Genomic DNA, 27,191 nt, shown 5'->3' with positions numbered 1-27,191 from the left:
TACCTTGTCTATGCCCCTCATTATTTTGTAGACCTCTGTAAGATCACCCCTCAATCTTCTACGCCCCAGAGAAAAAAGTCCCAGTCTATAGAGTGCTGCCTCATAACTCAACCATCAAGTCCCGGTAGCATCCTAGTAAATCTTTTCTGCACTCTTTCTAGTTTAATAATATCCTTTCTATACTAGGGTGACCAGAACTGTACACAATATTCCAAGTGTGACCTTACCAATGTCTTGTACAACTTCAACAAGACGTCCCAACTCCTGTATTCAATGTTCTGACCAATGAAACCAAGCATTCTGAATGCCTTCTTCACCACCACTCTGTCCACCTGTGACTCCACTTTCAAGGAGCTATGAACCTGTACCCCTAGATCTCTTTGTTCTGTAACTCTCCCCAACACCCTACCATCAACTGAGCAAGTCCTGCCCTGGTTCAATCTACCAAAATGCATCGCCTCGCATTTATCTAAATTAAACTCCATCTGCCATTTGTCAGCCCACTGGTCCAATTGATCAAGATCCCTTTGCAATCTGAGATAACCTACTTCACTGTCCACTATGTCACCAATCTTGGTGTCATCTGCAAACTTACTTATCATGCCTCCTATATTCTCATCCAAATCATGAATATAAATGACAAATAACAGTGGACCCAGCACCGATCCCTGAGGCACATTGCTGGTCATAGGTCTCCAGTTTGAAAAACAACTCTCTACAACCACCCTCTGGTTTCTGTCATCAAGCCAATTTTGTATCCATTTAGCTACCTCACCCTAGATCCCGTGAGATTTAAACCTTATGCAACAACCTACCATAAGGTACCTTGTCAAAGGCCTTGCTAAAGTCCATGTAGACAACATCAACTGCCCTGCCCTCATCTACCTTTTTGGTTTCCCCTTCAAAAAACTCAATCAAATGCTGACTGTCCCTAATCAGTCCTTGCATCTCTAAATGCCTGTAGATCTTGTCTCTCAAAATACCTTCCAACAACTTACCCATCACAGATGTGAGGCTCAGTGGCCTGTAGTTCCCAGGCTTTTCGTTGCAGCCCTTTTTAAACAAAGGCACAACATTTGCCACCCTCCAATCTTCAGGCACCCCACCTGTGACTATTGATGATTCAAATATCTCTGCTAGGAGACCGCAATTTCCTCCCTAGCCTCCCACAATGTCCTGGGAAACACTTCAGGTCCCGGGGATTTATCTATCTTGATGCACTTTAAGACTTCCAGCACCTCCTTCTCTGTAATATGTACACTCCTCAACACATCACTATTTATTTCTCCAAGTTCCCTAACATCCATGCTTTTCTCAACAGTAAATACTGATGAGAAATATTCATTTAGGATCTCACCCATCTCTTTTGAATCTGCACATAGATGACCTTGTTGATCCTTAAGAGGCCCTACTCTCTCCCTCGTTACTCTTTTGCCCTTTATGTATTTGTAGAAGCTCTTTGAATTCTTCTTTGCCTTATCTGCCAAAGCAATCTCGTGTCCCCTTTTTGCCCTCCTGATTTCTCTCTAAACTCTACTCCTACACCCCCTATATTCTTCAAGGGATTCACTTTATTCCAGCTGCCTATGCTTGTCATGTGCCTCCTCCTTCTTAACCAGGGCCTCAATATCCCGAATTATCCAGGGTTCCCTACTTCTACCAGCCTTGCCCTTCACTCTAAGAGGAATGTGCTTACCCTGAACTCTGGTTAACACACTTTTGAAAGCCTCCCATTTACCAGGCATCCTTTTGCCTTCCCACAGACTCCCCCAATTACCTTTTGAAAGTTCCTGCCTGATACCATCAAAATTGGCCTTGCCCCAATTTAGAATTTTAACTTTTGGGCCAGACCTATCATTCTCCATAGCTATCTTAAAACTAATGGAATTATGGTCACTGGTCCCAAAGTGATCCCTCACCAGCACTTCTGTCACCTGCCCTTCCTTATTTCCCAAGAGGAGGTCAAGGTTTGCCCCTCTCTAGTCGGGCCATTCACATACTGAATGAGAAATTCCTCCTGAATACACTCAACAAATTTCTCTCCATCCAAGCCAATGGCTGTCCCAGCCAATGTTGGGAAAGTTAAAATCCCCTACTATTACCACTCTATTTTTCTTGGAGCTGTCTTACATATTTGCTCCTCAATTTCCCGTTAACTATTTGGGGGCCTATAGTACAAACCTATCAGAGTGATTTCCCCCTTCTTATTTCTCAGTTCTACCCATATAGATTCAGTGGCCGAACCCTCGGATATATCCCCTCTCACTACTGCCGTGATGTTTTCCCTTATTGCATAAATAGATTGTCACGTGAGAAACTGTTCTCAAGTCTAAACATTTAAGTTGGAAGTTATAAAAATTATGTCTGCATGTTGTAGAAGGGTGAAAGCAAAATACTAAGTTCTCAGAAGAGACAGTACTTTACAAATGTGACATTCAGTTGTAAATGTGCTCAGTTGAAAAATGGATAATTTGCTAACAATGAATTGTACAAAAACTTAGGAGAACTTTGTACATGCCACCTTCAAAGCTTCCAACCAAGCAATCAACAAAACCACCCAAAATGTTGAATTTTACCTACATTTTTCTTTGTACTTATCTGCAGTGTGGCATTTGGAAACTGTAATGGTTTGGCTATTGTGGATTTCATGCAAAAGACCATTCTACTCAGCATGGGAACTATTGAACTTTATGGTACAAGTGATCCATTTCAACGGCAGCTTAGATCGCCGCGAAAAAGCAAGCAGCTCAATACAGGTAAAATCCAAATATTATGTTATGGAGACTATCATTTGCTGTGATTGAATACACATTGCATGACATTCTGCTTATTCACATTTATTTTGTTTTCTTATCATTATCACCTGTGGTGTACACAGATTGTCTGCTTTATATGTAAGGACGTTTTATATATTTGAGGCAAGGCAGTGTACTCAGATTACAGCTGATGACTAGTGCAAAATACTGCAATAGTTTTGTATATTAATTGCATTGGTGTATCTGTACTTCTCTAAAATCACTGAATTTTGCAGTATTTATATAACTTGAACAAATACGTGAATTTTCAAAGGCAGCATAGACTGTGATTTTAGTGAAATTTTCATTTCACTTTCCCCACTCTTAAATGGTATTTAATTACAAATCTGCATTATTATATTGAATAAAAGTTCAGTACTTAACTGAATGTTCATGTTGTTATTTTGCATAGCAGTTACAATATATCCTTTATCCATAACTACTTATACATATCTTGTCATGTGAATATACAGGAAATAATTATATAAGGTTTTGAGTTCTCAAGGTGATTTTTTAAAGTTTTTAACAAGTCAGAGCTTTGCTCTAATCACATAATTTAATCTAAATATAGACGCCATAGTATTGTTGCTGTTCTGCAACATGATAATCAAGCAGTCAAGTCTTGGGGCTTGGCAGTAGTCAACCAGATTACGAAGCATAAAATGATGCACATAGAGGCAGAACTTTTTCATTCTTTTTCTGAAGTATATTAGCCTGAAATTAGCTTATCCATTAATTCACAACGTATAAATATGTTGTGGCATTATGCTTTCACCAGATCATTTATATAATGAAATGACATTTCACCACATAAAGCCAACAGTAGCAATTGAAGCAAAATACCCATTGACAGTGTAGTTTCTTACTGTGGTAAAGAAAGACTGATTTAACTCCTCTCTCTATTTCTGTGTACAACAAACATACTGCTTGTGGATAATCATGAGGCTGCTTGGAGCTAATCATGAAAACATAGCTTTTTGGAGCCCCTCCTGGTTGAAGAAGATTGAAGACATACGGCCTTGTTAGGGGAGGGAGCAATATTCATAAATGTTGAGAGCAAGTTTACATTGCACATGGACTCACCTCCACATTCAAAGGGCAATTGGAATTGGGCAATAAATGCCAGCAATGCCTACATCCTGTGAAAGAGTAAGTTCCAAAATTCTTTGGACTCTGAAGTTGTTCTTGCTGATTGGAGGGTGGCTAATGTAAGCCTGCTATTCAAAAAGGGAGGTAGAGAGAACACAGGGAACTATAGACAAGTGAGCCTAACATCAGTAGAAGGGAAGTTACTAGAGTCCTAGCACAGCATTTCGAAAGCAGTGCTATAACCAGGCAAAGTCAGCATGGATTTACAAAAGGGAAATCATGCTTGAAAAATCTACTGGAATTCTTTGAGGATGTAACTAGTAGAGTTGACCAGGGAGAACCGGTGGATGTCATTTATTTAGAATTTCAGAAGGCTTTCAACGAGATCTCACATAGCAGATTACTATGTAAAGTTAAAGCACATGGGATTTCAGCTAGTGTCTTGAAATGGATAGAAAGCTGGTTAGCAGACAGGAAGCAAAGAGTTGGAATAAATGGGTCTTTTTCCAATTAGCAGGCAGTGACTAGTGGGATACCACAGGGATCTGTGCTAAGACCTCAACTGTTCACATTATATATTAATGATTTGGACGAAGGAACTAAATATATTATTTCCAAAATTTTAGATGATACAAAGTTGGGTGGGAGGGTGAGCTGTGAGGAGGATGCAGAGATGCTTCAGCATGACTTGGACAGGCTAAGTGAGTGGGCTATGACATATATACTGCATGGCAGTATATATCGAGACGAAGTAGAAATGGTCGAGAGCTTCAGGTTTTTAGGTGTCCAGATCACCAACAACCCATCCTGGTCCCCTCCCATGCCGACATTATAGTTAAGAAAGCCCACCAATGCCTCTACTTTCTCAGAAGACTAAGGAAATTTGGTATGTCAGCTACGACTCTCAACAATCTTTACAGATACACCATAGAAAGTATTCTTTCTGGTTATATCACAGCTTGGTATGGCTCCTGCTCTGCCCAAGACCGCAAGAAACTACAAAAGGTTGTGAATGTAGCGTAATCCATCACACAAACCAGCCTCTCATCCGTTGTCTCTGTCTACCCGCTGGCTCGGCAAAGCAGCCAGCATAATTAAGGACGCCATGCACCTCGGACATTCTCTCTTCCACCTTCTTCCATTGGGAAAAAGATACAAAAGTCTGAGGTCACATACCAACCGACTGAGGAACAGCTTCTTCCCTGCAGCCATCAGATTTTTGAATGGACCTACCTTGCATTAAGTTGATCTTTCTCTGCGCCCTAGCTATGACTGTACCACTAAATTCTGCACTCTCTGGTTTACTTCTCTATGAATGGTATGCCTTGTCACTATACACTAATACATGTGGCAATAATCAATCAAATAATGTGGATAAATGTGAGGTTATTCACTTCAGTAGCAAAAATAGGGAGGAAGATTATTATTTGGATGGGGGTAAACTGAGAGAGGTGGATACTCAGTGAGACCTTGCTGCTCTTGTGCATCAGTCACTGAAAGTAAGCACGTGGGTACAGCAGGCAATAAAGAAAGCAATTGGTGTGTTGACCTTCAAAGCGAGAGGATTTGAGTATAGGAATAGAAACCTTTGACTACAATTGTATAGGGTTGGTGAGGCCACACCTGGGGTATTGTGTGTAGTTTTGTTGTCCTTATCTGAGGGAGTGCAGTGAAGGTTACCAGGCTGATTCCTGGCAATGCAGGACTGTCTAATGAGGAGCAACTAAGTCGGTTAGGATTGTATTCAGTGGAGTTTAGAAGAGTGAGAGGGGATTTCATGGAAGCTTATTAGACAGGGTAGATTCAGAAATAATGTTCCCAATTGTGGGGGAGTCCAGAATTAGGGGTCATAGTTTGAGGATAAAGGGTAAACCTTTTAGAACTGAGGTGAGGAGAAATTTCTTCACCTAGAGGGTGGTGAATGTGTGGAATTCACTACCACAGAATGTAATTGAGGCCAAAACTTTATTTAACTAAAGCACCACTGAGATTCTTTATGTTTCATTTCATATTTGTATCTCTTTCAATTATCCATGTTTTTTTTCAATTCCTATATTTTTCTGCTATACATCCACGGAAATACGCATTGTCAATGTAACAGATAGGCTTTAATACCATGCGTTTTTGAGAATCAAATGCAAACAACTGGCTGAGAGGCATGTCTACATAAACATTTGTGTAAATGAGTAATACTGAATATTATTACAACATTGACATGGTAAAAACTTACAATTCACGGCTTTATATATTATGTTTGAAAAACATTATTGTACTCTCAAGTTTAAAACACAAGTCAGAAAACAATTACAGAGGCCATAGAAAAAGTCAACCCTTTTCTACATTTCTATTGAGAGTGGCCAGGAGGCCTTCCAGACACACATTTATAAGGCAGTGAGAACAGATAACCATACAGGTCAATGCCAGGAGCTGAGCCCCAAGCTCCTGGATATTCAGAAATGTTGAACGACCTCGCTTGAGCAGTCAAGGTTAGTGAATTCATCTTGAGCTGCACCACTAGCCTCAGACTTGGGACATGATGGCACAGTGGTTAGCACTGCTGCCTCACAGTGCCAGGAACCTGGGTTTGATTCCTGGCTTGGGTCACTGTCTGTGTGGAGTTTGCACATTCTCCCTGTGTCTGCGTGGGTTTTCTCCAGGTGCTCCAGTTTTCTACCACAATCTGGAAGATGTGCTGGTTAGGTGCATTGACCCAAACAGGCGCCGGAATGTGGCGACGAGGGGAATTTCACAGTAACTTCATTGCAGTGTTAATGTAAGCCTTACTTGTGACTAATAAATAAACTTTGAACTTTGACTTTGAGACTCTGCTGAATTCACCACATTCCCATCACTCACTTAACAACAACCATGATCAAACATTGATTCGTACCTGACAATAAGGTATGCAACCCACACACAATTAATATTCCTGCAAGCCACATTCCACAGCTTGCATAGACTGTCAGCTATTCAAACATAATACATCACTCAAACACAGCACACTCACTCACGCACTTCTCTCTCTCTTCCAGGACCAGATATACATAACCAGGAGAGAGAGAAGTTAACCAGTGCAGGATAGCTGCACCTGTGTGCCCTATACCCCATGTGAAGATGATGCCCGTTGCTGTAACCAGGGGCAGACTGAACCATCAAAATTTATGCTGTGCTCAAACCTAATCTTACTTTTCATATCCCACCTCCCTCTTAATTGAATAGTAGTTGGGTATTTAATTGTGTTCAGGTGGTTGACAATAACTTGTGCTCCTATATTTCGGATCAGACTGAAATTGTGGTTTGTTGGGTTAGGAGGTGCAAGTTTGTAATATGCATCTTTGTAAATAAAACCATATTAAATATGTAAAGATTGGGTTCCATTTCTATACTTCAATAACTGACTTTCTGGAACAGAAACTCCCCCTCATCCCAGAATCTCTTGTCATTTACAAGTTTCAAATGGTGTAAGTATGTAGCTACTACTTCCCTCTTACTCCCTGCACCACAACCTTGTGCATTTGTCCTTTCAGCAATCCAAGAATTGCAACCTGACCAGACATTGGCGGAACAGCAAGAAGACAGTGATGATGCAGACTCATTGTCACTCAATTTTGCATAGAGAGAGGTCTGCACTTGGTGCAATACCAAGTACAAGAGACTTGCAGCCAGGGCAGGCAACAAGGATAGCGTAGATGCTATATCGGCAGAGGGCAAGGTCATACAAGAGCTCTGCTTGAAAAAACTTAAAAGGAGAATTTTGGACAGCCTACAAAAGACCACTGTTGGGCATGCATAATAAAATATTTGGTGCATTGGGCAGCCTGCAGTCAATGTCATGGAGCTTGAAAGAGTCCATCATTAACTTAACACAGGATTTTGCACAGAGTGTAGGGCCTACATTTTCCTCCATGGAACAGGTGGCCAATTCAACTAGCATAGTTCTGGATCCTGTCATACAAGGTCAACTTGCTGCCATGCAAGTTTAGATTGTTGCCATCATGTCTGTGGATTACAGTGTGCAAAGGGACTTGCAAGGTGTCGCAGCAGTCCAGTAACACATTACTAGAATTGCTAGACACTGTCTCAAGGGATTGACAGTGGCTCTTTCGAACATGAACTTATTGCCCACTCTTAGGAAGACAGCATTCATGTTCTCACCACTGCCACTTCCTTTATTGTACTGGCTGTTGTCCATCACAAACCACCACAAACTGCTGCCACACATCAAGATAGTGCAACCCGAAGTCAGCATTCTAAGAATAAATACATCTTGCTACAATTGTACAGAGTTTTGGTGAGGTCACATCTGGAGGACTGTGTGGGGTTTGTTTGGTCACCACATTTAAAAAAGGATATACTTGTATTGGAGGCAGTACAGTGAAGGTTCACCAAATTGGTCCCAGGATGATGGGGTTGTCTTATTATGAGAGGCTACGTAATTTCGGGTTATATTCTCTGAAGTTTTGGAGAATGAGAGGCAATCTCATAAAAACCTTCAAAATACTGATGGGGTTTGACAGGATAGGTGCTGAGAGATTGTTCTCGCTGGTTTGGGAATCTAAAATATGGACACAGTCGCAGGATAAGGGGCCGATCATTTAAGACGTAGATGAGGAGAATGTTCTTCACTCAAACGTTGTGAATCTTTGGAATTCTCTGCCCCAGAGTTGTAGATGTGCCACCGTTGAATACATTTAAGGCTAAGATAGACAGGTATTTGGTGTCTCGGGAAATTAAGGAATATTGAGAAGGAGAACAGAGTTGAAGCCCAAGATCAGCCACGATCGTATTGAATGGCATGGCAGGCTTGACAGGCCATGTGCTCCACTTTCTTATGTTCTTGTGCTCTTTGCCCAGAGCAGCTCACCATCTAAGCCCATCTGCAGCCTCGTCTACTGAAAATCTTCAGCCTTCCTCCAATTATGCTGCAACCATTGAGGTAGCAATCCATTGATGCACCAGACAAGCAAAAGCAAATGGAAGGGCATTAAGACGATGCATAAGGGTGACTAGTTGACTCTGATATCAGGAAATGGCAGAGCATACTGGGTACAACAAATGCAATGGACCCTGACAACACCTCACTGAAGACATATTCTCCAGAACTAGGTGCACCTCTTGCCAAGTTCTTTCAGTACAGCTATAACACTGGCATCTATCCGACCATGTAGAAAATTGCTTATGTATATACGGTCCTGAAAAAGTAGGACAAATCCAATTCAGCCATTTACCACCACATCAGTCTGCTCTCTCATCATCAGCAAAGTGATTGAAGGTATCATTGACAGTACTATTGAATGGAACTTTCTCAACAATAACATGCTGAACACTATTTAATTTGGGTTCTGTCGGGACTGTTCATCTCCTGACTTCATTAAACCGTAACAGTGGTTAGCACTGCAGCCTCACAGCGCCAGGGACCTGGGCTCAATTCCTGTCCTATCTGTGTGGAGTTTGCACATCCTGTCCATGTTTGCGTGGGGTTTCTTCCAGGTACTCCAGTTTCCTCCTACAGTCCCAAGATATGCAGGTTAGGAATTGCCCCTTAGTGTCCCAAGATGTGTAGATTAGATGGATTAGCCATGGTAAATGTGTGGGGTTATGGAGATAGGTCGTGGGAAAGGGCCTGGGTAAGATTCTTTGTCAGAAAGTGGGTGCAAACTCGATGGGCTGAATGGCCTCCTGTACTGTGATGATTCTATGATTCTTGAGAGCAATTCAGTATTGCCAATAAATGCCCTTGTTAGCGATGCCCGCATTCCATTAATGAAGAAAAATAAGGTTGATGGTCTCCTTTAATAGTGCTGGTGGAATATCCAGATCTGTGTTCAGTTATGTGAGGTTAAGAGCGGGTGTTATTGGGACGTTCAGCTCCAAAATGCCACTACCAAATCAGTGCTATAGGTTAATGGATGTTGTGATCTGCTGCTCCACATACTTCTGACAGCCATCCACTATGCACTTGCCAAACCTTCACCAAAATGGCAGCCAGCAGAATTCACTGTAAAGGTGTGCACATTAGCCACAGCCATCATTTGGAGGTCTAAGGGCACTCGATATGCCCAGCATATAGCACAAATGATCCAATTTTCTCATTCAACATGTATATGTAGATTCATCCAGATTTTGTTTCTCTTTTGGCCAGGAGTTTCTGATCTGATCCATTGTGAAAAAGTTTGCAGATGGGACAAAAGATTTGGAGACACAGCTGTTGACTTTCAGTGGAAATTTTCTGGCCTTTATTCTTTCATGGGATGTGGACATCACTGGCAAGGCCAGCATTTGTTGCCTAATTGCCCTTGAACTGACTGGTTTGGTAGGCCATTGCAGAGGACAATTACCGGTCAACCACATTGCAGTGGGGGTCACGTGTAGGCCAAACTGTGTTAGAGTGGCAGATTTACTTCCCTAAAGGACATTAATGAAGCAGATGGGTTTTTACAACAATCAATGATAGCTTCATGTTCACCAATTCCAGATTTTATTAATTGAATTCAAATTTCACCTGCTGCCACGGTGAGATTTGAACCAATGTCCCCAGAGCATTGGTCTGGTCCTCTGGATTACTAGTCCAGCAACATTACCACTATGTGACCATCCCTTCAAATATACATGTTTATTAACATTTCCAAATAGATTGTATGGTTCTGTGTTGGTCATATTTATTTTTACTTTTCACATCACTGTTCCTAACTGCTAATGAATGGCTTTGTCTTCAGTCGGCATACAAAGAGCAACTTATTTTTCAGTTACCAGTTTCTCCGACATGTCCCTGAATGAAGACTTGGTATTTGACAGCAAGATGCCACTTCCTTTCACTTTAGCCTATGTTTGTTTTTCTCTCCTCTGCCTGCCTGCTGCTGGTGATGGTTTGGCATGCTGACAGAAACTCTTTGCATGCGTGGCCTGTCTAGCTTATACTCACTGAAACGGCTCCGTACATCTTATCAGAGTAAGTTATGCATGTCAGTAGACCATATTTTATTCTGTTTTTGATGGATGACTACTATTGTTTTGCCACACTTGAGTGCAGCTGACAGAATTAATATTTTGAGTTGCAACTTCTAAGAGAAGAGCTAATATGGTTTCTTGATTAATTGCTCCTTTTTAAAGTAATTATGATTTTCCATAATAATTATTGAAAAAGCATTGATTAAAATGTGTTGTCCTAATAAAGATGTTATACATATTTTGTCACAGCATCTTGTAATTTCTTTTTACTTTTTGCATATGTATAACTGACAGATACCAGTATTCTTTTGTGTGGCAACTAAGTTATCCATATATTAACTTAAAACAAAAAGGTATGGTCTATAATGTGCCCAAATATTGAATAGGTTAAGAAAAATTTGGTGCATTGGATTCCTGCATTTGTCACTTTGCGAGCTGAAAATGTTTCCGTAAGAATTACGTGCCAGGATAATACTTATGATTAAACATTTCAGAATAAAATCACTATAAATTTATGATCAGTTACTCTATGCTTTGAATGCTGCTGTCCTTTTGCAAAGGTTACAATTCCAGTTTAGAAATATCCACAGACGTTTTTTGACAATTATAATAAATTTTCTCAGTAGCAAAAGGGCATCAGACTTGAATTCACAAAGGACAAATTGCAATTTAAATGACTACTGTATATGAAATTAATAATTAGAATTGACATCAAGCAGAATCCACTGTACAGAGCAAGGTATCAGACTTGCCAGTGCTCTCCAACTTATTCAGCCCTCATGGTCTTTATGGTATAATGGCAGAAAATATTGAAGATGCAGTAATCAGAATAGAAATGCAAAATAATCTAAATTTGGTTATATTGGTCAGCTCCATTCATGCAGATTTTTTTCTGTAACATGATTGAAGTTCCCAATGTGCCAAGCTTTTATTTGTTCAGTTGCTGCTGATAGTAATTTTCAGCAATTTAAATTTTAGCATATTCTCGGTGCACAATGTTCCTGGAAAAAAAATGATTCCAATCAGTTTAGATCAAATAAAGCATTCTATTTGAACAAATGTCAATATATTCCTCTTTTCTGAATTTACATCAAAGTATGAAAGTGTGTTACTAAGTCTTTGTGATCTCTAAATCTTTAAATGATTTACTACTGCCTTTATGAAGGAACATTGTGAATCATACACAAATTAATTGTTATTCAGAGCAGGTCAGAAATCTGACTATGGGCCTCTGTTTGGAGACCACTGAGGTTAGATGCATTGCAGTACTTGAAAGATCAACGACTGTTAGGACTCTCATAGCTGAATGGATCACTCAACAAATATAATAATTACATTAGGACTGGAGAAGTTGGTGCATTTTCTTCTGGGCGTCTCTCCCCTAAGCCAGATCTTCGTTTGATTTGATTGTTAATGCTAATGGAAATTGAAACTGATCAGAGTAACTGTGCTTTAGGAAGTAATAACACCCTATGAGAAAGAGAAGCTAAAATCAAACTGAGCCAGAGAAAAACATGTCACTGTGTTGGGTTCTATTGTGAACATAATTCGACTTGACAGTGTGCGACTTTGTTTTATGTTTTACTTTAGAATGCATTTATTTTTCCTCATGAATAAAATTAGTAATAGCAATAGCCAATTGTTGTTGCCAATAATAATCAATAGGACTTTTTTTCTTTATGATCATTGGGTTAGAATTTTCATCTGACCTTCTGTTTAAACTGCAATGCAAAAATTATATTTGTGTCCATTGCTAGCTAACTATTATGATGTATTGAAATTCAATGGTTGAAAATTTCTCATCTCGCCCATCACAGGAATTGTAGCATGTGAGACAGAAAATTCAACAGGCCATTAAAAGGTCCGTTGAGCTCAGACATGTATTTCCAGTCTTCAGGCATGCAGGGGCAGAAAATCCTGCCCAATGTTTACCTAATTATCTTCTCCAGCAGAGATGAACAGTAAGGCATCAAAAATAGGACAAACAATAAGTAACCTAAATAAGCATTAATATTCAATTTGTCAAAATTACATAGAAATGACCTGAAAAATGAAACGAGAAGAGCATTCACTCCCTTTTCCAGTTACATTTTTGACCTTGCATTATGCTAATACCTGGCTTTCAACTTGCAATATTACAAGAGCCTATCTGCTTTTGTAGTCCCAAAATTCAGACTGTCAATTTCGGAATGCTGACAGGCCTCCCATCTTCATACATAAATGCTCAATTCATAGCATTACTGCTAATGTACTGATCTGCACTAGAATGAAGTGCCACTTAAGTAAAAACAGAAAATGCTGGAAATTCACAAGAGATCTGTCAGGCTCTGTAAAGAGAAAGGATGGGTTATTATCATTTCAGGTCTGTGCACTTACATCAGATCTGAAGACTGGAAGAGTAAACAGGCAATTAGTAGGGTTGGAAAGATTGAAAGAAAATGGAAGAGGCGGCGAAAAAATCATCATATTGAGTTTCCTTACATAGAATATACAGTGTAGGAATAAGTTGTTCGACTCAACTAGTCCAGGTTCGTGTTTATACTCTGTACAAGTCTCCTCCTATTTCCTCAACCTCAACTCAGCCTTTTGAATATGTTTCTATTCCCTTTCTTTCATGCACTCATCTAATTTCCTTTTTAAAACATCTAAACCATTTGCCCAACCACTTTGTGTAGTAGTAAGTTCCACATTCCAACTACTCTCTCATTAAAAATACTTCCCCTTCTTTCTCTATTATTCTTTCTCTATTATCTTGTAGTTATGGCCTCATTTTGGATTCTCCCACATGGAAACATTCTCTCAAAATCTACCTTGCCCATAATTTTGAAGACGTTTATCAGGACTCCTCTAAGTCTCCTTTATAAAGAAAAAGCTTTAACCTGTTAACTTTTGCCTCAGAGCTATAGGCCACGATTCTCCCAAATTGGCACGAAGTATTCACATCAGCGGGAAATCTGAAGTGTTGTCCACTAGCACTAGCAGTAACGTGCATGCCCTATTCAGCATATGCTAATGGCCCAGTCCTCCCCCACATGTTTCAAACTGATTCCCAACTCATCTGGCACCTGATTCGCTGCAGTCAAGAATCAACTGTTCGGTCTTTACAAGCATGGACAGTTTTTAAGTTCTCCCTGCAACAGCAACCTCACTTTACTAGCAAAATGGCAGGGAGAGGGTAAGCCCCCACATTCCTGGATGCAGAGATAAAGAGGATGCTGGAAACTGTGGATGAGAGGAGGGCTACTCTCTTCCTGAGAGTTCGCAGGAAGCTGCCATCAGCCAAGGAGGTTGCTGAATCGTGGGAAGTGATGGCTGACTCAGTAAGTGCCAGTCACATCACCAAGAGGGCGGGCATGCAATGCCACAAGAAGATGAAAAACCTCCTCCGATCTGCAAGGGTGAGTGTCCACTTCTGTGCTCTGGCATCACTCATGTCTCTCACCTCTGCTACCTCACCTTAAACCCCTTCTATCCCACCGTGCTACCTTCTAACATTGTCTCACGCAATCCCCATTCGAACCGCCTCCCACCAGCACTCCTCATCACACCTCCTGATTGGCCAAACCCCATGCCCACACCTGCTATCAACCCCCCATTCTAGCCAGGCCACCCTCTCATTCTGTAGTCTTTGTGTCCCCAGAGGCAAAGATTGACATCAACAAGAGGAGCAGGCAAAAATGAGCAGGGACATCCCCAAAATTCAAGTCCCCATTCCCTCTGAAGAGAGGCCCTGGTAATAGCTGCTAAGGCTCAAGAGCGAGCGGCCATTGACTGCGAGGTCACCAGACCCCAAGCAAGTAAGAGCCCAATGCACTGTGATCCAGATGACCTAACTCAAGTCAGCCTATCATCCTCCACACCCTTGATATTTCCACCAGCTGAGCCCATGTCCTTTACCTTGCAGGATCTCCATCAGATGAGGCCGGGCCATCAGAGTTTACATCCCGACGTCCAATCCGTCAGAGCAACCTAGGTCACAGCTCCGGGGAGGACACTGAAATCTCGTCAACGCATTCACCAGCACCAAACACCAGCGCAGAGATACTACCTTGGTAGGAAACATTAATCGACAGGTTTCAGGGGCACACTCTAGTGAGGACTACGCTGCTGCTATTGCACATCGGGTGGAGGCTGGAACATCCAAGGCTGCGGCCAGTCAGAAGCCTGATAGCCCCAAGATAGATGTCGGGCCTCTGGAAATGTTCATCCCCGCAATGGTGAATATGCAAAAGCAGAGCCAAACAATACAGGAAGCGGTATCTGCAATCTCAGCAAATGCAGGCACAACTGGAGGAGTCCAGGAGCCTCATCTCACAGACGATGGTGCCAGCATTGAGTGGTATCCAGGTCAACATTTGCAAGGACGGTGTCCACAGTGGAAAGCCTGGACGAAGATGTCCGTACCATGACTGACAACTTTCAAGGCATGACACACTTGGTGATGCCCATGGCTGAGGGCCTGGACATCAGGGCCCACTCATACATGGACATGGCACTGGTATTGAGGGACATTGCCCAGTCACACAGGACGACTGCAGAAGGCATGCACAACATAGCCCAATCTCTGAGGGCCATGGCTGAAGCCATTGGAACCATTATGCAGGCAATGGCGGTCTTCCAGGACTGGCAATGTATGATGAAGGAGAGGCTTCTGAAACTCATTCCAGCTATCCCTCTGTCCCAAGGAGTGACCCGGAGGCCAACAAGCACATTGAGCTAGGAGGAAGTGCTAGAGCCCAACTTGGGGCCTTGGAGACTCAGGCCATCACCAGTCATTCTGAATTTCCGCTTCTTGACACTGACATTCCTCCTGAGCAGCAGGCAGAACAGGATACATCTGAAAGTCAGCTGGGCCCCTCCAGGTCTAGACCCTCCAGAGGATGCCTGCCATCACAGGCCAGAGGACATGGTCATGAGTAGGCTGCTTCCACCTCCAATGTGCAATATGGGGACACAAAAAGAATGGAAGGGAACAAAAGAAGAGGAAGATAGAGGACCACTAAGTAGGCATAAGTTAGGTGTCACAGTTGTAGTTAGGGGGGAACGGGACAACAATTGTACCTTGTCATTACTAAGCACATGTCACCTCCGTGCTGAGTGACCTATCAATATTACGTCCTTCCCTTGAGAGGGAGTTGGGGGATATTGGGGAAGCAGGCTATGTCGACTGCTTCAGATCTTCGGACAGAGCCTCCACATTCATTCCTAATTGGAGACCTCCGAGAGCAACAGCGTTAGACATCCACTTTAGACAGCATCACCAATCCAAGACCCCAAAGATCTCACCCTTGAGCCTCCCCGCCCTCAACCCCTTACTATTGTGGGGAATCAAGTGAACCCAACACTCTAACAAAGATGAACCAGGAGGTAAGTGACATGTTATCAGACAGGCTGGAGTCAAGCTTCAGATTCTGAGGAATACCACAGCTTTCCTCAGTGAGTTGTTGTCATCCTCCATCCTTGCAATGAGACCCGCTGACACTGCCAACCCAGGCACATCGGCCTGTGATGTCATGCTGACACTTGGAGGGCGGAAGGGGAACATGTTGTGGGAGCATCATCAGCCATTACCTTAGCAGGTAGCCCTTGTCCCCCACTCACCAATCCCTCAGTTGAGGGTGACCCTTGAAGATGTTGGGTATCTCTGACTATCCCAGGATGAAGGAGTCGTGCACACTCCCAGGATGGTGTGCACAGATACGCATAACGTTCAGGAGGTGGTCTCACACCAGCTGGATATTCGTGGAATGGAATCCCTTCCTGTTAATGAAGGACATCCTATGTAGAGGCGGAGCTCGAAGGGCGACATAGTCTGTTGTATCCTGGATTTGGAGCATTCCAGCAATGACAGAGAATCCTGCAACCTGGGCATCCTGGTAGGCCTGGTTTGGTCTGGTAGAAGGTGATGTAATCAGAATCCCGGGCATACAGGACATCCGCCACTTCGCAAATGCACCTCTACACGGAGGTTTGTCAAATTCCACACATGTCCCCACTTGAGCCCTGGAACAATCCAGATATAAAGAAATTCAAGGCTGCAGTAACCTTCACAGTCACTGGGAGTGGGTGTCGCCCTCCTCCTCTCAGTGCCAGGTGAGCGAAAACCTGGCAGATGCTACATCGTCTATCGAAGGCGCAGTCTTCAGCAACACACGTTGTCCGACATCCCATTGAAAGACCAGCACCTGTCTTTGTGTCCCCTTCATGGTCTGATGGGTGGCTGGCACCTGAGTCTCTGCAGCAGCCCCTTGATGTTCAGGATCTGCCTCCTGTGGTGACACATGCCCTGATCCCCCAGACCCACCTATGGGCCCTGGGTTGGATAATCCCTAAACGTCATCACACTCCAGCTGCAGTGTGGCCACACAAAGAACAGGCAATTTTTCCACTCACGCCTGGCTAATGCACATGATACTCCCACACTCACCCCCCCATTCCCTTTCCACCCCCATCAAATCCAGGCCATTTCAGAGCTCCCACCTAACTTAACAATCCGCTCCCGCTAGATGACCTTACAACCACGCTTTGGTGTTTGAACCCTCAGACATCACTGACGCTCTCATTCACATGAAGAGCCTGTGTCCCCAACAGCAAGATGCCCATGATGGACTCCACCGAGTTCCTCCTCCATTTCCCTTGGAGCACAGTGGCAGGTGGCTCATGAAGGAACCCTGGTGCCTTCCTGTATAAGACGTGTCAGGAACTTGTGTACTGGAGATGTGAAGCCACTGCTGAGGAGGAATGGTACAGCTGATGTGATCATTCAGATAACACTCATTGGCTGACCCCTCCTTCACCAAGTCTACAGCTGTGACTGATAAGCAATCTGAGGGTTTGTGCATGGGCCAGTCAGTCTTGAAAGGGCAAAGCCCCTACAGAGACTGATAATCCCAGTGACTAGGAGAATTTCATGGGCATATGCCAACAGGTCTGGGTTATTCACTGAACAGGAACAAGCTCAGTGTACCAGTCAATTCCTTGGAGAGTAATGCAGACTTCCAGATGGACGGCACTGGGGAAGTAGACATCACAGGTGAGACATGGCAGGTAGTAAGAGTGGAAGAATTTTCTGGTCAGTCACACTGCAGAAGGTAATGGCAAACCACTCCAAGTACTTTGTGAAGCATAATAATGGACCCATCTAATGGAAGCCCACAACGTTGGCCGAGTTGAAACCAACAAAAAGGTACATAATGACAGGTCAGTTGCCCCAGAGTGGCACGTTAGTGATTACTCTCAACCCTTCCCCCACAGTATGAGCACATTCAGTCAGGCCACCCCTCAGCATGTTTACCTTCAGCTAGGCCGCTCCCGTCCCAGGAGAATAGCCGGGGGAAGCCCCAAGGTCACCCCTACCCTCCAGGAAGACCTTGTACACCCCAGTATAACTTCAAAGTAGTGAATTACCTCCTTGCTCCCCCTCTGGTGTGCATTCCACCAGGTTCTTACTTTTCAGGACCTGTACCAATTTCGGACCACATGACATCCACCGGAGGGGTGGGAACATCTCGGGAGGCCATTGAATAGATCTCCAAGCCTGCTAATGACATGCTCAAGAAGCCATTTAAAAATTAATTGAGCCCCCGCCTGGTCTGGCCAGGACCCCAATTGGGGCCAGCATGGTGGACTGAGAGCTCATTTGTTGGCTGATACCCAATTCTCCGGGCCATCACGATTCTCACAGGGAGTTAGCGGGCCCAGAGAATCATGGGCCATAGTCTTTCAGTTCTGATCCTTGTAAATCTTTATAGTTCTTCCTCACGTGTTTTTATGTCCTTTCCATTGTTTGGACATCAGAACTGTGCAAGAGCGACCTGACCAGGTTCCTACACAAGTTTAACTTAACTTCACTACTTTTGAATTCTATACCCCAAGAAATAAATTCCAGTGGTCTGTTAGCATTTTAAATTGTTTTGCTGACCTGCAATGCTGCTTTTATTAATTAATGACTTTATTCCATCTGTGTTGATAGGCACCTTCGCTTTTCAACCTCATTCAGTTTCTTAGTTCCTAAGGTGTAAATGCTGGTCTTAATTACAGGGGTCAGGACAGTTTTTGAAGACTGACCCTGAGGGTGCCTGCATTCCTCTCATCTATTCAATTTCCCAGAGGTGGCCAATTTTCACCGAGGTGGTCACCTTCGTGGCTAGATTCCAAAGTCTGGAGGCACAACCCCAGGGCCCAGAGATATGAATTGCCAGCAGTCCCACTGAGAGTGCTGGGTACTGCTGAAACATGTATGAGACAACAAGTGTGCCCCAAGATGGAGACACACTCTGAAGCCACACGGAAATAAAAAATAAAGAATGGCAGGTCATCATTATGGAGGTGTAACACCTCCACAGAATTGCTTGTGGTCACGATTGTTGTCCTATGATCCCCATCTGATTCCTGGATGGTGGATTTAAAGGAGGCATTGATAGACTTACCCAGCCTACTGCTAGGTAGTTGACCCCAGGTATCTGACAGGATTCAGCCTCCACAGGGCGGACTATCCAGCACCAGGAAGATCCTGGCAGAATCATTATGTCCTCAATTAGTCCCTCAAGTGGTCGTAATTGGCAACCTGCTGCTGCCAAGCACATAATTGCCCAGTCTGTAAGTTTGCTAATGCATTCTTGTACTATGATGGTTTCTTCCTCAGCATTAGGTATAACCCCAGCTTGGTGTCATCAGTAAACATTGATATTGAGTTTCTTATTCCTAAGGCCAGCTCATAAATGTAAATTATAAACAACAGTTATCCCAGTACTCACTGCTTTCTACCTTTTTTCAATCTGAAGAACTGCCCTTATCTCTACTCTGCCTTCTATTTTCAACCAACTTGCTATCAATCATCTATTCTGATTTTGTCATGATCCTGCTTTGTACTTTATCAAAGATCCTTTGAAAATCCAATACCTTTAAGTACTCTTTCATTTATCCTTTCAAAGAATTTTATCAGGTTAGTCAAATCTGGCCTGGTCTTTTTGGAATCATGACTACTTTTTAAATTATATTTTCTATTTCCAGGTACTTTTCCTTCATTTATTTTAATATAGATTCCAGTATATTTCCTGTCAGTGATATTAAGCTGACTGGTCTAGAGTTATCAGCTTTTGTTCTATCTTCTTTTTTGTAAATAGAAACAGTAATTGCTGCCAGCCAGTTCTCTGGCACTAGCCCCTCTTCTCCACGAGGTACCTTCGCCCTAAGAGGGCATTGACTACCATGGGCTTCCATTAGATGGGTCCATTATTATGCTTCACAAAGTACTTGGAGTGGTTTGCCATTACCTTCTGCAGTGTGACTGACCAGAAAACTCTTCCACTCTTACTACCTGCCATCAGGTGTATTGTAAAGGTTTGCAGGATGATGGTCAATGCGTTTGTCCTCATTATGAATGCACCTTCTGTGGGCATCAAGTCCTGACGTCCTGGAGAATCTGACCCAGAGATATCACTGTGCAACAATACCTAGCCCCCTCTTCTATGGAACTTTTGTATATATTAACAGCTGCCCCTGCATCTCTTCCCTAGTTTTCCTGAGTATGCATGAGTGTAAATCATCCAGATGTGGGATTTTATCCTCTTTCAGTTTGCTAATTTGTCTGTTTTTTTCCCTTTCTATTCCAACTGTATTAATCGTTTTAAGATCATTTGCTAGCTATTGTTGATTGTTGTCTTTAGTAAGAGCCGAGGTGAAGTTGTTTTTCAATACTTCTGCCATTTCTCATTGTCTGAGCTTATCCCTGATGACCCCATCCCAACTTTATTTTTTCTTTAGTGATTCATATGATTATAGAATACTTCATTACTTCTTTTCATATTCCTTGACAACTTAATTTTGCATATTCTCTTTGTCTTCCAGATATTTTCCTTTAACTTTTTTCCTAAGTTCGTTGTATTCTGCTTTGGCATCCTCCTTTTTTGTATCTAACTAATTATTATGTGCTTGCTTCTGGTGTGTGCCTATACTGAGTAAATTATCCAGCATTTCTTACTAGTTATGTGCCAGAGTGTCTCTTAATCGGACTCCAGTCCAATGACTCTGAGCCGGAGTGTCTTGAAACAAAGGCATTTCTTGCGGGTGTGACAGTTAGGGACAGTCTCATTGTCCAACATCTCCCACATATTACAATCCTGACCAACTGCCTGCACTGCAGTATCTTTATAATTAACTATATTCTTTTTTGTAAATTAGCTAAAGTTTATTTCTTGGACCAAATGGTCACCTGAGGTGTTGATTTCTTGGACCAATTGGTCACTTGAGGTGTTGATTTATTAAATCGATGCACTTTGCTTGATGCTAAATAAATTAGTAATTGGATACTGTGTTAATTACTTAGCTATTTAACAGTTGTTCACACCATTAAATGCAGCTAGAATCTAATCCATTAGTTTTTTTAAATTACTTAATTGTACTAATATGAAATCCTCAAGTGTAAACTGATAGGAATTCAGGACGGCACGTTCCTGTAAGGATGAAGAATAAGTATGACAAGTTTCAGGAACCTTGGATAACGAGAGAGATTGTGAGCCTAATTAGAAAGGAAAAGGAAGCATTTGTCAAGGCTTAGAGGCTGGGGACACACAAAGCAAGTGTGGAATACAAGGAAAGTAGAAAGAAACTTAAGCAAGGAGTCAGGAGGGCTAAAAGGGGTCACAAAAAATCATTGGCCAACACGATTAAGGAAAATCCCAAGGCTTTTTATACATAGATAAAGAGCAAGCAGATAGCCAGGGAGAGAGTTGGCCCACTCAAAGACAGGGAAGGGAATCTATGCGTGGAGTCAGAGGAAATGGGCAAGATATTAAATGAGTACTTTGCATCAATATTCACCAGAGAGAAGGACTTTGTGGATGATGAGTCTGGGGAAGGGTGTGCAGATAGTTTGGGTCATGTTGAGATCAAAAAGGAGGAGGTATTGGGGGGTCTTGAAAAAAATGAAGGTAGACAAGTCCCCAGGGCCTGATGGGATATACCCCAGAATACTGAGAGATGCAAGGGAGGAAATTGCTGGAGCCTTGAGAGAAATCTTTTTATCCTTACTGGCTACAGGTGAGGTCCCAGAGGATTGGAGAATAGCCAATGTTGTTCCTTTGTTTAAGAAGGGTAGCAAGGATAATCCAGGTAATTACAGGCTGGTGAGCCTTACATCAGTGGTAGGGAAATTAGTGGAGAGGATTCTTCGAGACAGGATTTACTCCCATTTGGAAATGTGGATGTATTAGTGAGAGGCAACATGGTTTTGCAAAGGGGTGGTCGTGTCTCACTAACTTGATCCAGTTTTTTGAGGAAATTACGAAGATGATTGATGAGGGTAGGGCAGTGAATGTTGTCTATGTGGACTTCAGTAAGGCCTTTGACACCGTCCCTCATGGCAGACTGGTACAGAAGGTGAAGTCACATGGGATTAGAGGTAAGCTGGCAAGTTGGATACAGAACTTGCTCAGTCATAGAAGACAGAGGATAGCAATGGAAGGGTGCCTTTCTGAATGGAGGATTGTGACAAGTGGTGTTCCTCAGGGATCAGTGCTGGGACCTTTGCTGTTTGTAATATATATAAATGATTTGGAGGAAAATGTATCTGGTTTGATTGGTAAGTTTGCAGACAACACAAAGGTTGGTCTGGAATTGCGGATAGCGATGAAGGCTTTCAGAGGATACAGCAAGATATAGATTGGTTGGAGACTTGGGCGGAGAGATGGTAGATGAAGACAAATGTGAGGTAATGCATTTTGGAAGGTCTAATACAGATGGGAAAAACACAGACATCTATCAACCTCTGTCTTTCCAGTGAGAACAAACCAAGTTTCTCCAACCTCTCCTCATAGCTAATGCCCTCCATACCAGGCAATACCCTGGTAAATATTTTCTGTACCTTCTCCAAAGCCTCCACATCCACCTGGTAGTGTGGTGACCAGAATTGAACTGCCAATCTTCAGCCAAATCAATTCACTCCACATGATATCAAGAAATTATTGAAGGCACTGGATACTGCAAAGACTATGGGCCCTGACAACATTCCAACAATTGTATTGAAGACATACTCTAGAACTAGCTGTGACCCTGTCAAGATGTTCCAGTACAGCTACAACACCTGTATCTGACAATGTGAGAAATTGCTCAGCTAGGTCCTGTAGATAAAAAGCAGGACAAATCACACCAACCAATTACCTACTGCCTCAACTATCTATATTTGATAATCAGCAAAATGATGGAAAAGGTGGTGAACGGCGCTATCAAATAGCGCTTATTCTGAAATAACCTGCTCACTGATCAGGTTGGAGTCCACCGGGACCACTCAGCTCTTGATCTCATTACAGCCTTGGCCCAAACATAGACAAAAGAGCTGAACTTGGTAGGTGAGGTGAGAGTGACTGCTTTTGACTTTAGGGAGCTCTAGCAAAACTAGAGTAATTGGTATCAGAGGAAAAATGCTCTGCCTGTTGTAATAACTCCACAAAATAAATGGTTGTGGTTGTTGAATGTTAATCTTCTCAGTCCTAGGACATCACTGTGGGAGTTCCTCATGGTAATGTCCTAGGACTAACCATTTTCAGCTGCTTCAGCAATGACCTTACATTTATCATAAGGTCAGACGTGGGGATGTTCACTGATAATTTTATAATGATCAGCACCATTCATGACTCCTCAGATAATAAGGTAGTCCGTGTCCACATGCAGCAAGACCTGGACAACATTCAGCCATGGGCTGACAAATGGCAAGTTACGTTTTTGACAGACAAATGCCAGGCAATAACTATCTCCAACAAAAGAGAATCCAACCATCTCCCTTGACATTCGCTGGCATTACTATCACTGATTCCCACCCTGGAGAAGTGGTGGGGGTGAGGTTACCATTGACCTGGTTACCAAAGTCCTGGAATTCCCTTCCTAACAGTGCTGTGAGTGTACCGACACCATAGAACATAGAACATAGAACATTACAGCGCAGAACAGGCCCTTCGGCCCACGATGTTGCACCGACCAGTTAAAAAAAAAACTGTGACCCTCCAACCTAAACCAATTTCTTTTCGTCCATGAACCTATCTACGGATCTCTTAAACGCACCCAAACTAGGCGCATTTACTACTGATGCTGGCAGGGCATTCCAATCCCTCACCACCCTCTGGGTAAAGAACCTACCCCTGACATCGGTTCTATAACTACCCCCCCTCAATTTAAAGCCATGCCCCCTCGTGCTGGATTTCTCCATCAGAGGAAAAAGGCTATCACTATCCACCCTATCTAAACCTCTAATCATCTTATATGTTTCAATAAGATCCCCTCTTAGCCGCCGCCTTTCCAGCGAAAACAATCCCAAATCCCTCAGCCTCTCCTCATAGGATCTCCCCTCCATACCAGGCAACATCCTGGTAAACCTCCTCTGCACCCTCTCCAAAGCCTCCACATCCTTCCTGTAATGTGGGGACCAGAACTGCACACAGTACTCCAAGTGCGGCCGCACCAGAGTTGTGTACAGTTGCAACATAACGCTACGACTCCTAAATTCAATCCCCCTACCAATAAACGCCAAGACACCATATGCCTTCTTAACAACCTTATCTACTTGATTCCCAACTTTCAGGGATCTATGCACACATACACCTAGATCCCTCTGCTCCTCCACACTATTCAAAGTCCTCCCGTTAGCCCTATACTCAACACATCTGTTATTCCTACCAAAGTGAATTACCTCACACTTCTCCGCATTAAACTCCATCCTCCACCTCTCGGCCCAACTTTGCAACCTGTCTAAGTCTTCCTGCAAACTACGACACCCTTCCTCACTGTCTACCACACCACCGACTTTGGTGTCATCAGCAAATTTGCTAATCCACCCAACTATACCCTCATCCAGATCATTAATAAATATTACAAACAGCAGTGGCCCCAAAACAGATCCCTGAGGTACACCACTTGTAACCGCACTCCATGATGAATATTTACTATCAACCACCACCCTCTGTTTCCTATCCGCTAGCCAATTCCTGATCCAATTTCCTAGATCACCCCCAATCCCATACATCTGCATTTTCTGCAGAAGCCTACCATGGTGAACCTTATCAAACGCCTTACTAAAATCCATATATACCACATGGAGTCCAGAGGTTCAAGAAGGCAGCACCTCACCCTCTCAAGGACAAATAGCGATGGGCAATAATGACACTCATCCTGTGAAAGAATTTTTTAAAAAATAATGTTTATAATAACATGCTTCACTAGAACATTCCCATGATTTGCAGAGATCCATTTGTTTCAGAGTTTTCTGATCCTTGTCGTGCCTACCATATCCTTAAATGAGCTACATTGTTTAGGTAAACTGTGCAGCCTGCAGTTGAAACCAATTACTCCTGTTGGGAAAAAGAGTTTGTGGTATTCAATGCAATATCTATCAAGCTTTACAACATATTTGAGCAGAAAGATTCAGTTCTCGTCAGAGAATTTAAGTTTGTCATTCTCATTTTCGGTAGACAAGATAATGATATGGGAATCTAGTTCAATCATTACAAAGCACAGAAAAATTGCAAAGAGTTTATCAATAGTCATTTATAATCGAAGTTCCTAAATGTTGTTGTAAAGGTTTAATTAACCTTTGGGTTCGTGTACATCATTGTTAGGAATAAGACTAAATAATATACCTAAGACCTCCTTTGATAAAGATCATTTTTAATATTTGTTTTTCTTTTTTTAAATTACATCATTCCCTTCACTATCCAATTTGAAAAGCTGCTGTTACAGCATTAAGCCTTGGATGCTGTGAAGGTATGTCTGACATTTGCTTCCCTAAAGTTATCTGCTGATGTGTACATGTATGAATGAGGCTCACGACATTGAATTTTTTAATCCTTTAAATATGAATAATGCAAATAGCAACACAGTCTCCTGCGATGTGTGAAAGTCTAGGCATAACATTCATCTTGCATTTAATTTTATACACCAGGTGAAGTGGGGAATTCTATTTTGGTGGCCAGATTACTTTAGAAAGTTCTAAAAAGCAACTTTAATAAGTAAACTCTTGCAAGGGTAAACTAAACTCAGTCTTCAAAGTGTAATAAAATTTTATTTTTTTAAAACTAGTTTTATTAAAACATTGAAATGTTAGGATCAAAAACATTACAACTTAAAAATATTCAGACAAACATACAATTAAGACAAGACAAATTTATTTCGGCTGAAAGGAAGATCTCTGATTTAATCTACCCAGCAAATGAGCTTTGAGGTAAAAAAGTTAAAAAGTTTATTCGTCATAAATAAAGCTTACATTAACACTGTAATGAAGTTACTGTGAAATTCCCCAGTCGCCACATTCCGGCGCCTGTTCGGGTCAATGCACCTAACCAGCACATCTTTCAGACTGTGGGAAGAAATCGGAGCACCCGGAGGAAACCCACGCTCGCACGGGGAGAACGTGTAAACTCCGCATAGATAGTGACCCAAGCCGGGAATCGAACCCGGGTCCCTGGTGCTGTGAGGCAGCAGTGCTAAGCACTGTACCACCGTGCTGCCTGCACTGTGCTGCCCATGTATTCTCTGATTTCATGCCAAAAAGCAGAATGATTATAGAACCATAGAACCATACAAAATTACAGCTCAGAAACAGGCCTTTTGGCCCTTCTTGCCTGTGCCGAACCATTTTTTGCCTAGTCCCACTGACCTGCACTTGGACCATATCCCTCCACACCCCTCTCATCCATGAACCCGTCCAAGTTTTTCTTAAATGTTAAAAGCATTTACCACTTTATCCGGCAGCTCATTCCACACTCCCACCACTCTCTGCGTGAAGAAGTCCCCCCTAATATTCCCTTTAAACTTTTCTCCTTTCACCCTTAACCCATGCCCTCTGTTTTTTTTTTTCTCCCCTAGCCTCAGCGGAAAAAGCCTGCTTGCATTCACTCTATCTATACCCATCAAAATCTTATACACCTCTATCAAATCTCCCCTCATTCTTCTACGCTCCAGGGAATAAAGTCCCAACCTATTCAATCTCTCTCTGTAACTCAGCTTCTCAAGTCCCGGCAACATCCTTGTGAACCTTCTCTGCACTCTTTCAACCTTATTTACATCCTTCCTGTAACTAGGTGACCAAAACTGTACACAATACTCTAAATTGAAATGCCTTATATAACCTTGATGTGGAGATGCCGGCGTTGGACTGGGGTAAACACAGTAAGAAGTTTAACAACACCAGGTTAAAGTCCAACAGGTTTATTTGGTAGCAAAAGCCACACAAGCTTTCGAGGCTCTAAGCCCCTTCTTCAGGTGAGTGGGAATTCTGTTCACAAACAGAACTTATAAAGACACAGACTCAATTTACATGAATAATGGTTGGAATGCGAATACTTACAACTAATCCAGTCTTTAAGAAACAAA

General features: G+C 42.5%; 1 protein-coding gene across 2 annotated transcripts in view; it reads left to right on the top strand.

Moving 5' to 3' along the window:
- Positions 1 to 27,191, top strand: part of stxbp5l (syntaxin binding protein 5L) — a 437,021-nt gene that overhangs the window by 284,741 nt on the left and 125,089 nt on the right. The window contains exons 19-20 of one of the 2 annotated variants that reach the window (XM_078232987.1): positions 2,605 to 2,756; positions 10,768 to 10,833. In XM_078232987.1, the coding sequence (XP_078089113.1) occupies positions 2,605 to 2,756; positions 10,768 to 10,833 (218 nt within the window). The remainder of the gene's footprint in view (positions 1 to 2,604; positions 2,757 to 10,767; positions 10,834 to 27,191) is intronic. The other variant, XM_078232988.1, reaches the window with a different exon arrangement.

This window comes from Mustelus asterias, chromosome 17 (assembly GCF_964213995.1).
Source record: "Mustelus asterias chromosome 17, sMusAst1.hap1.1, whole genome shotgun sequence".
Classification (NCBI taxonomy): Eukaryota; Metazoa; Chordata; class Chondrichthyes; order Carcharhiniformes; family Triakidae; genus Mustelus; species Mustelus asterias.
This window is presented reverse-complemented; position numbering and strand designations above follow the sequence as displayed.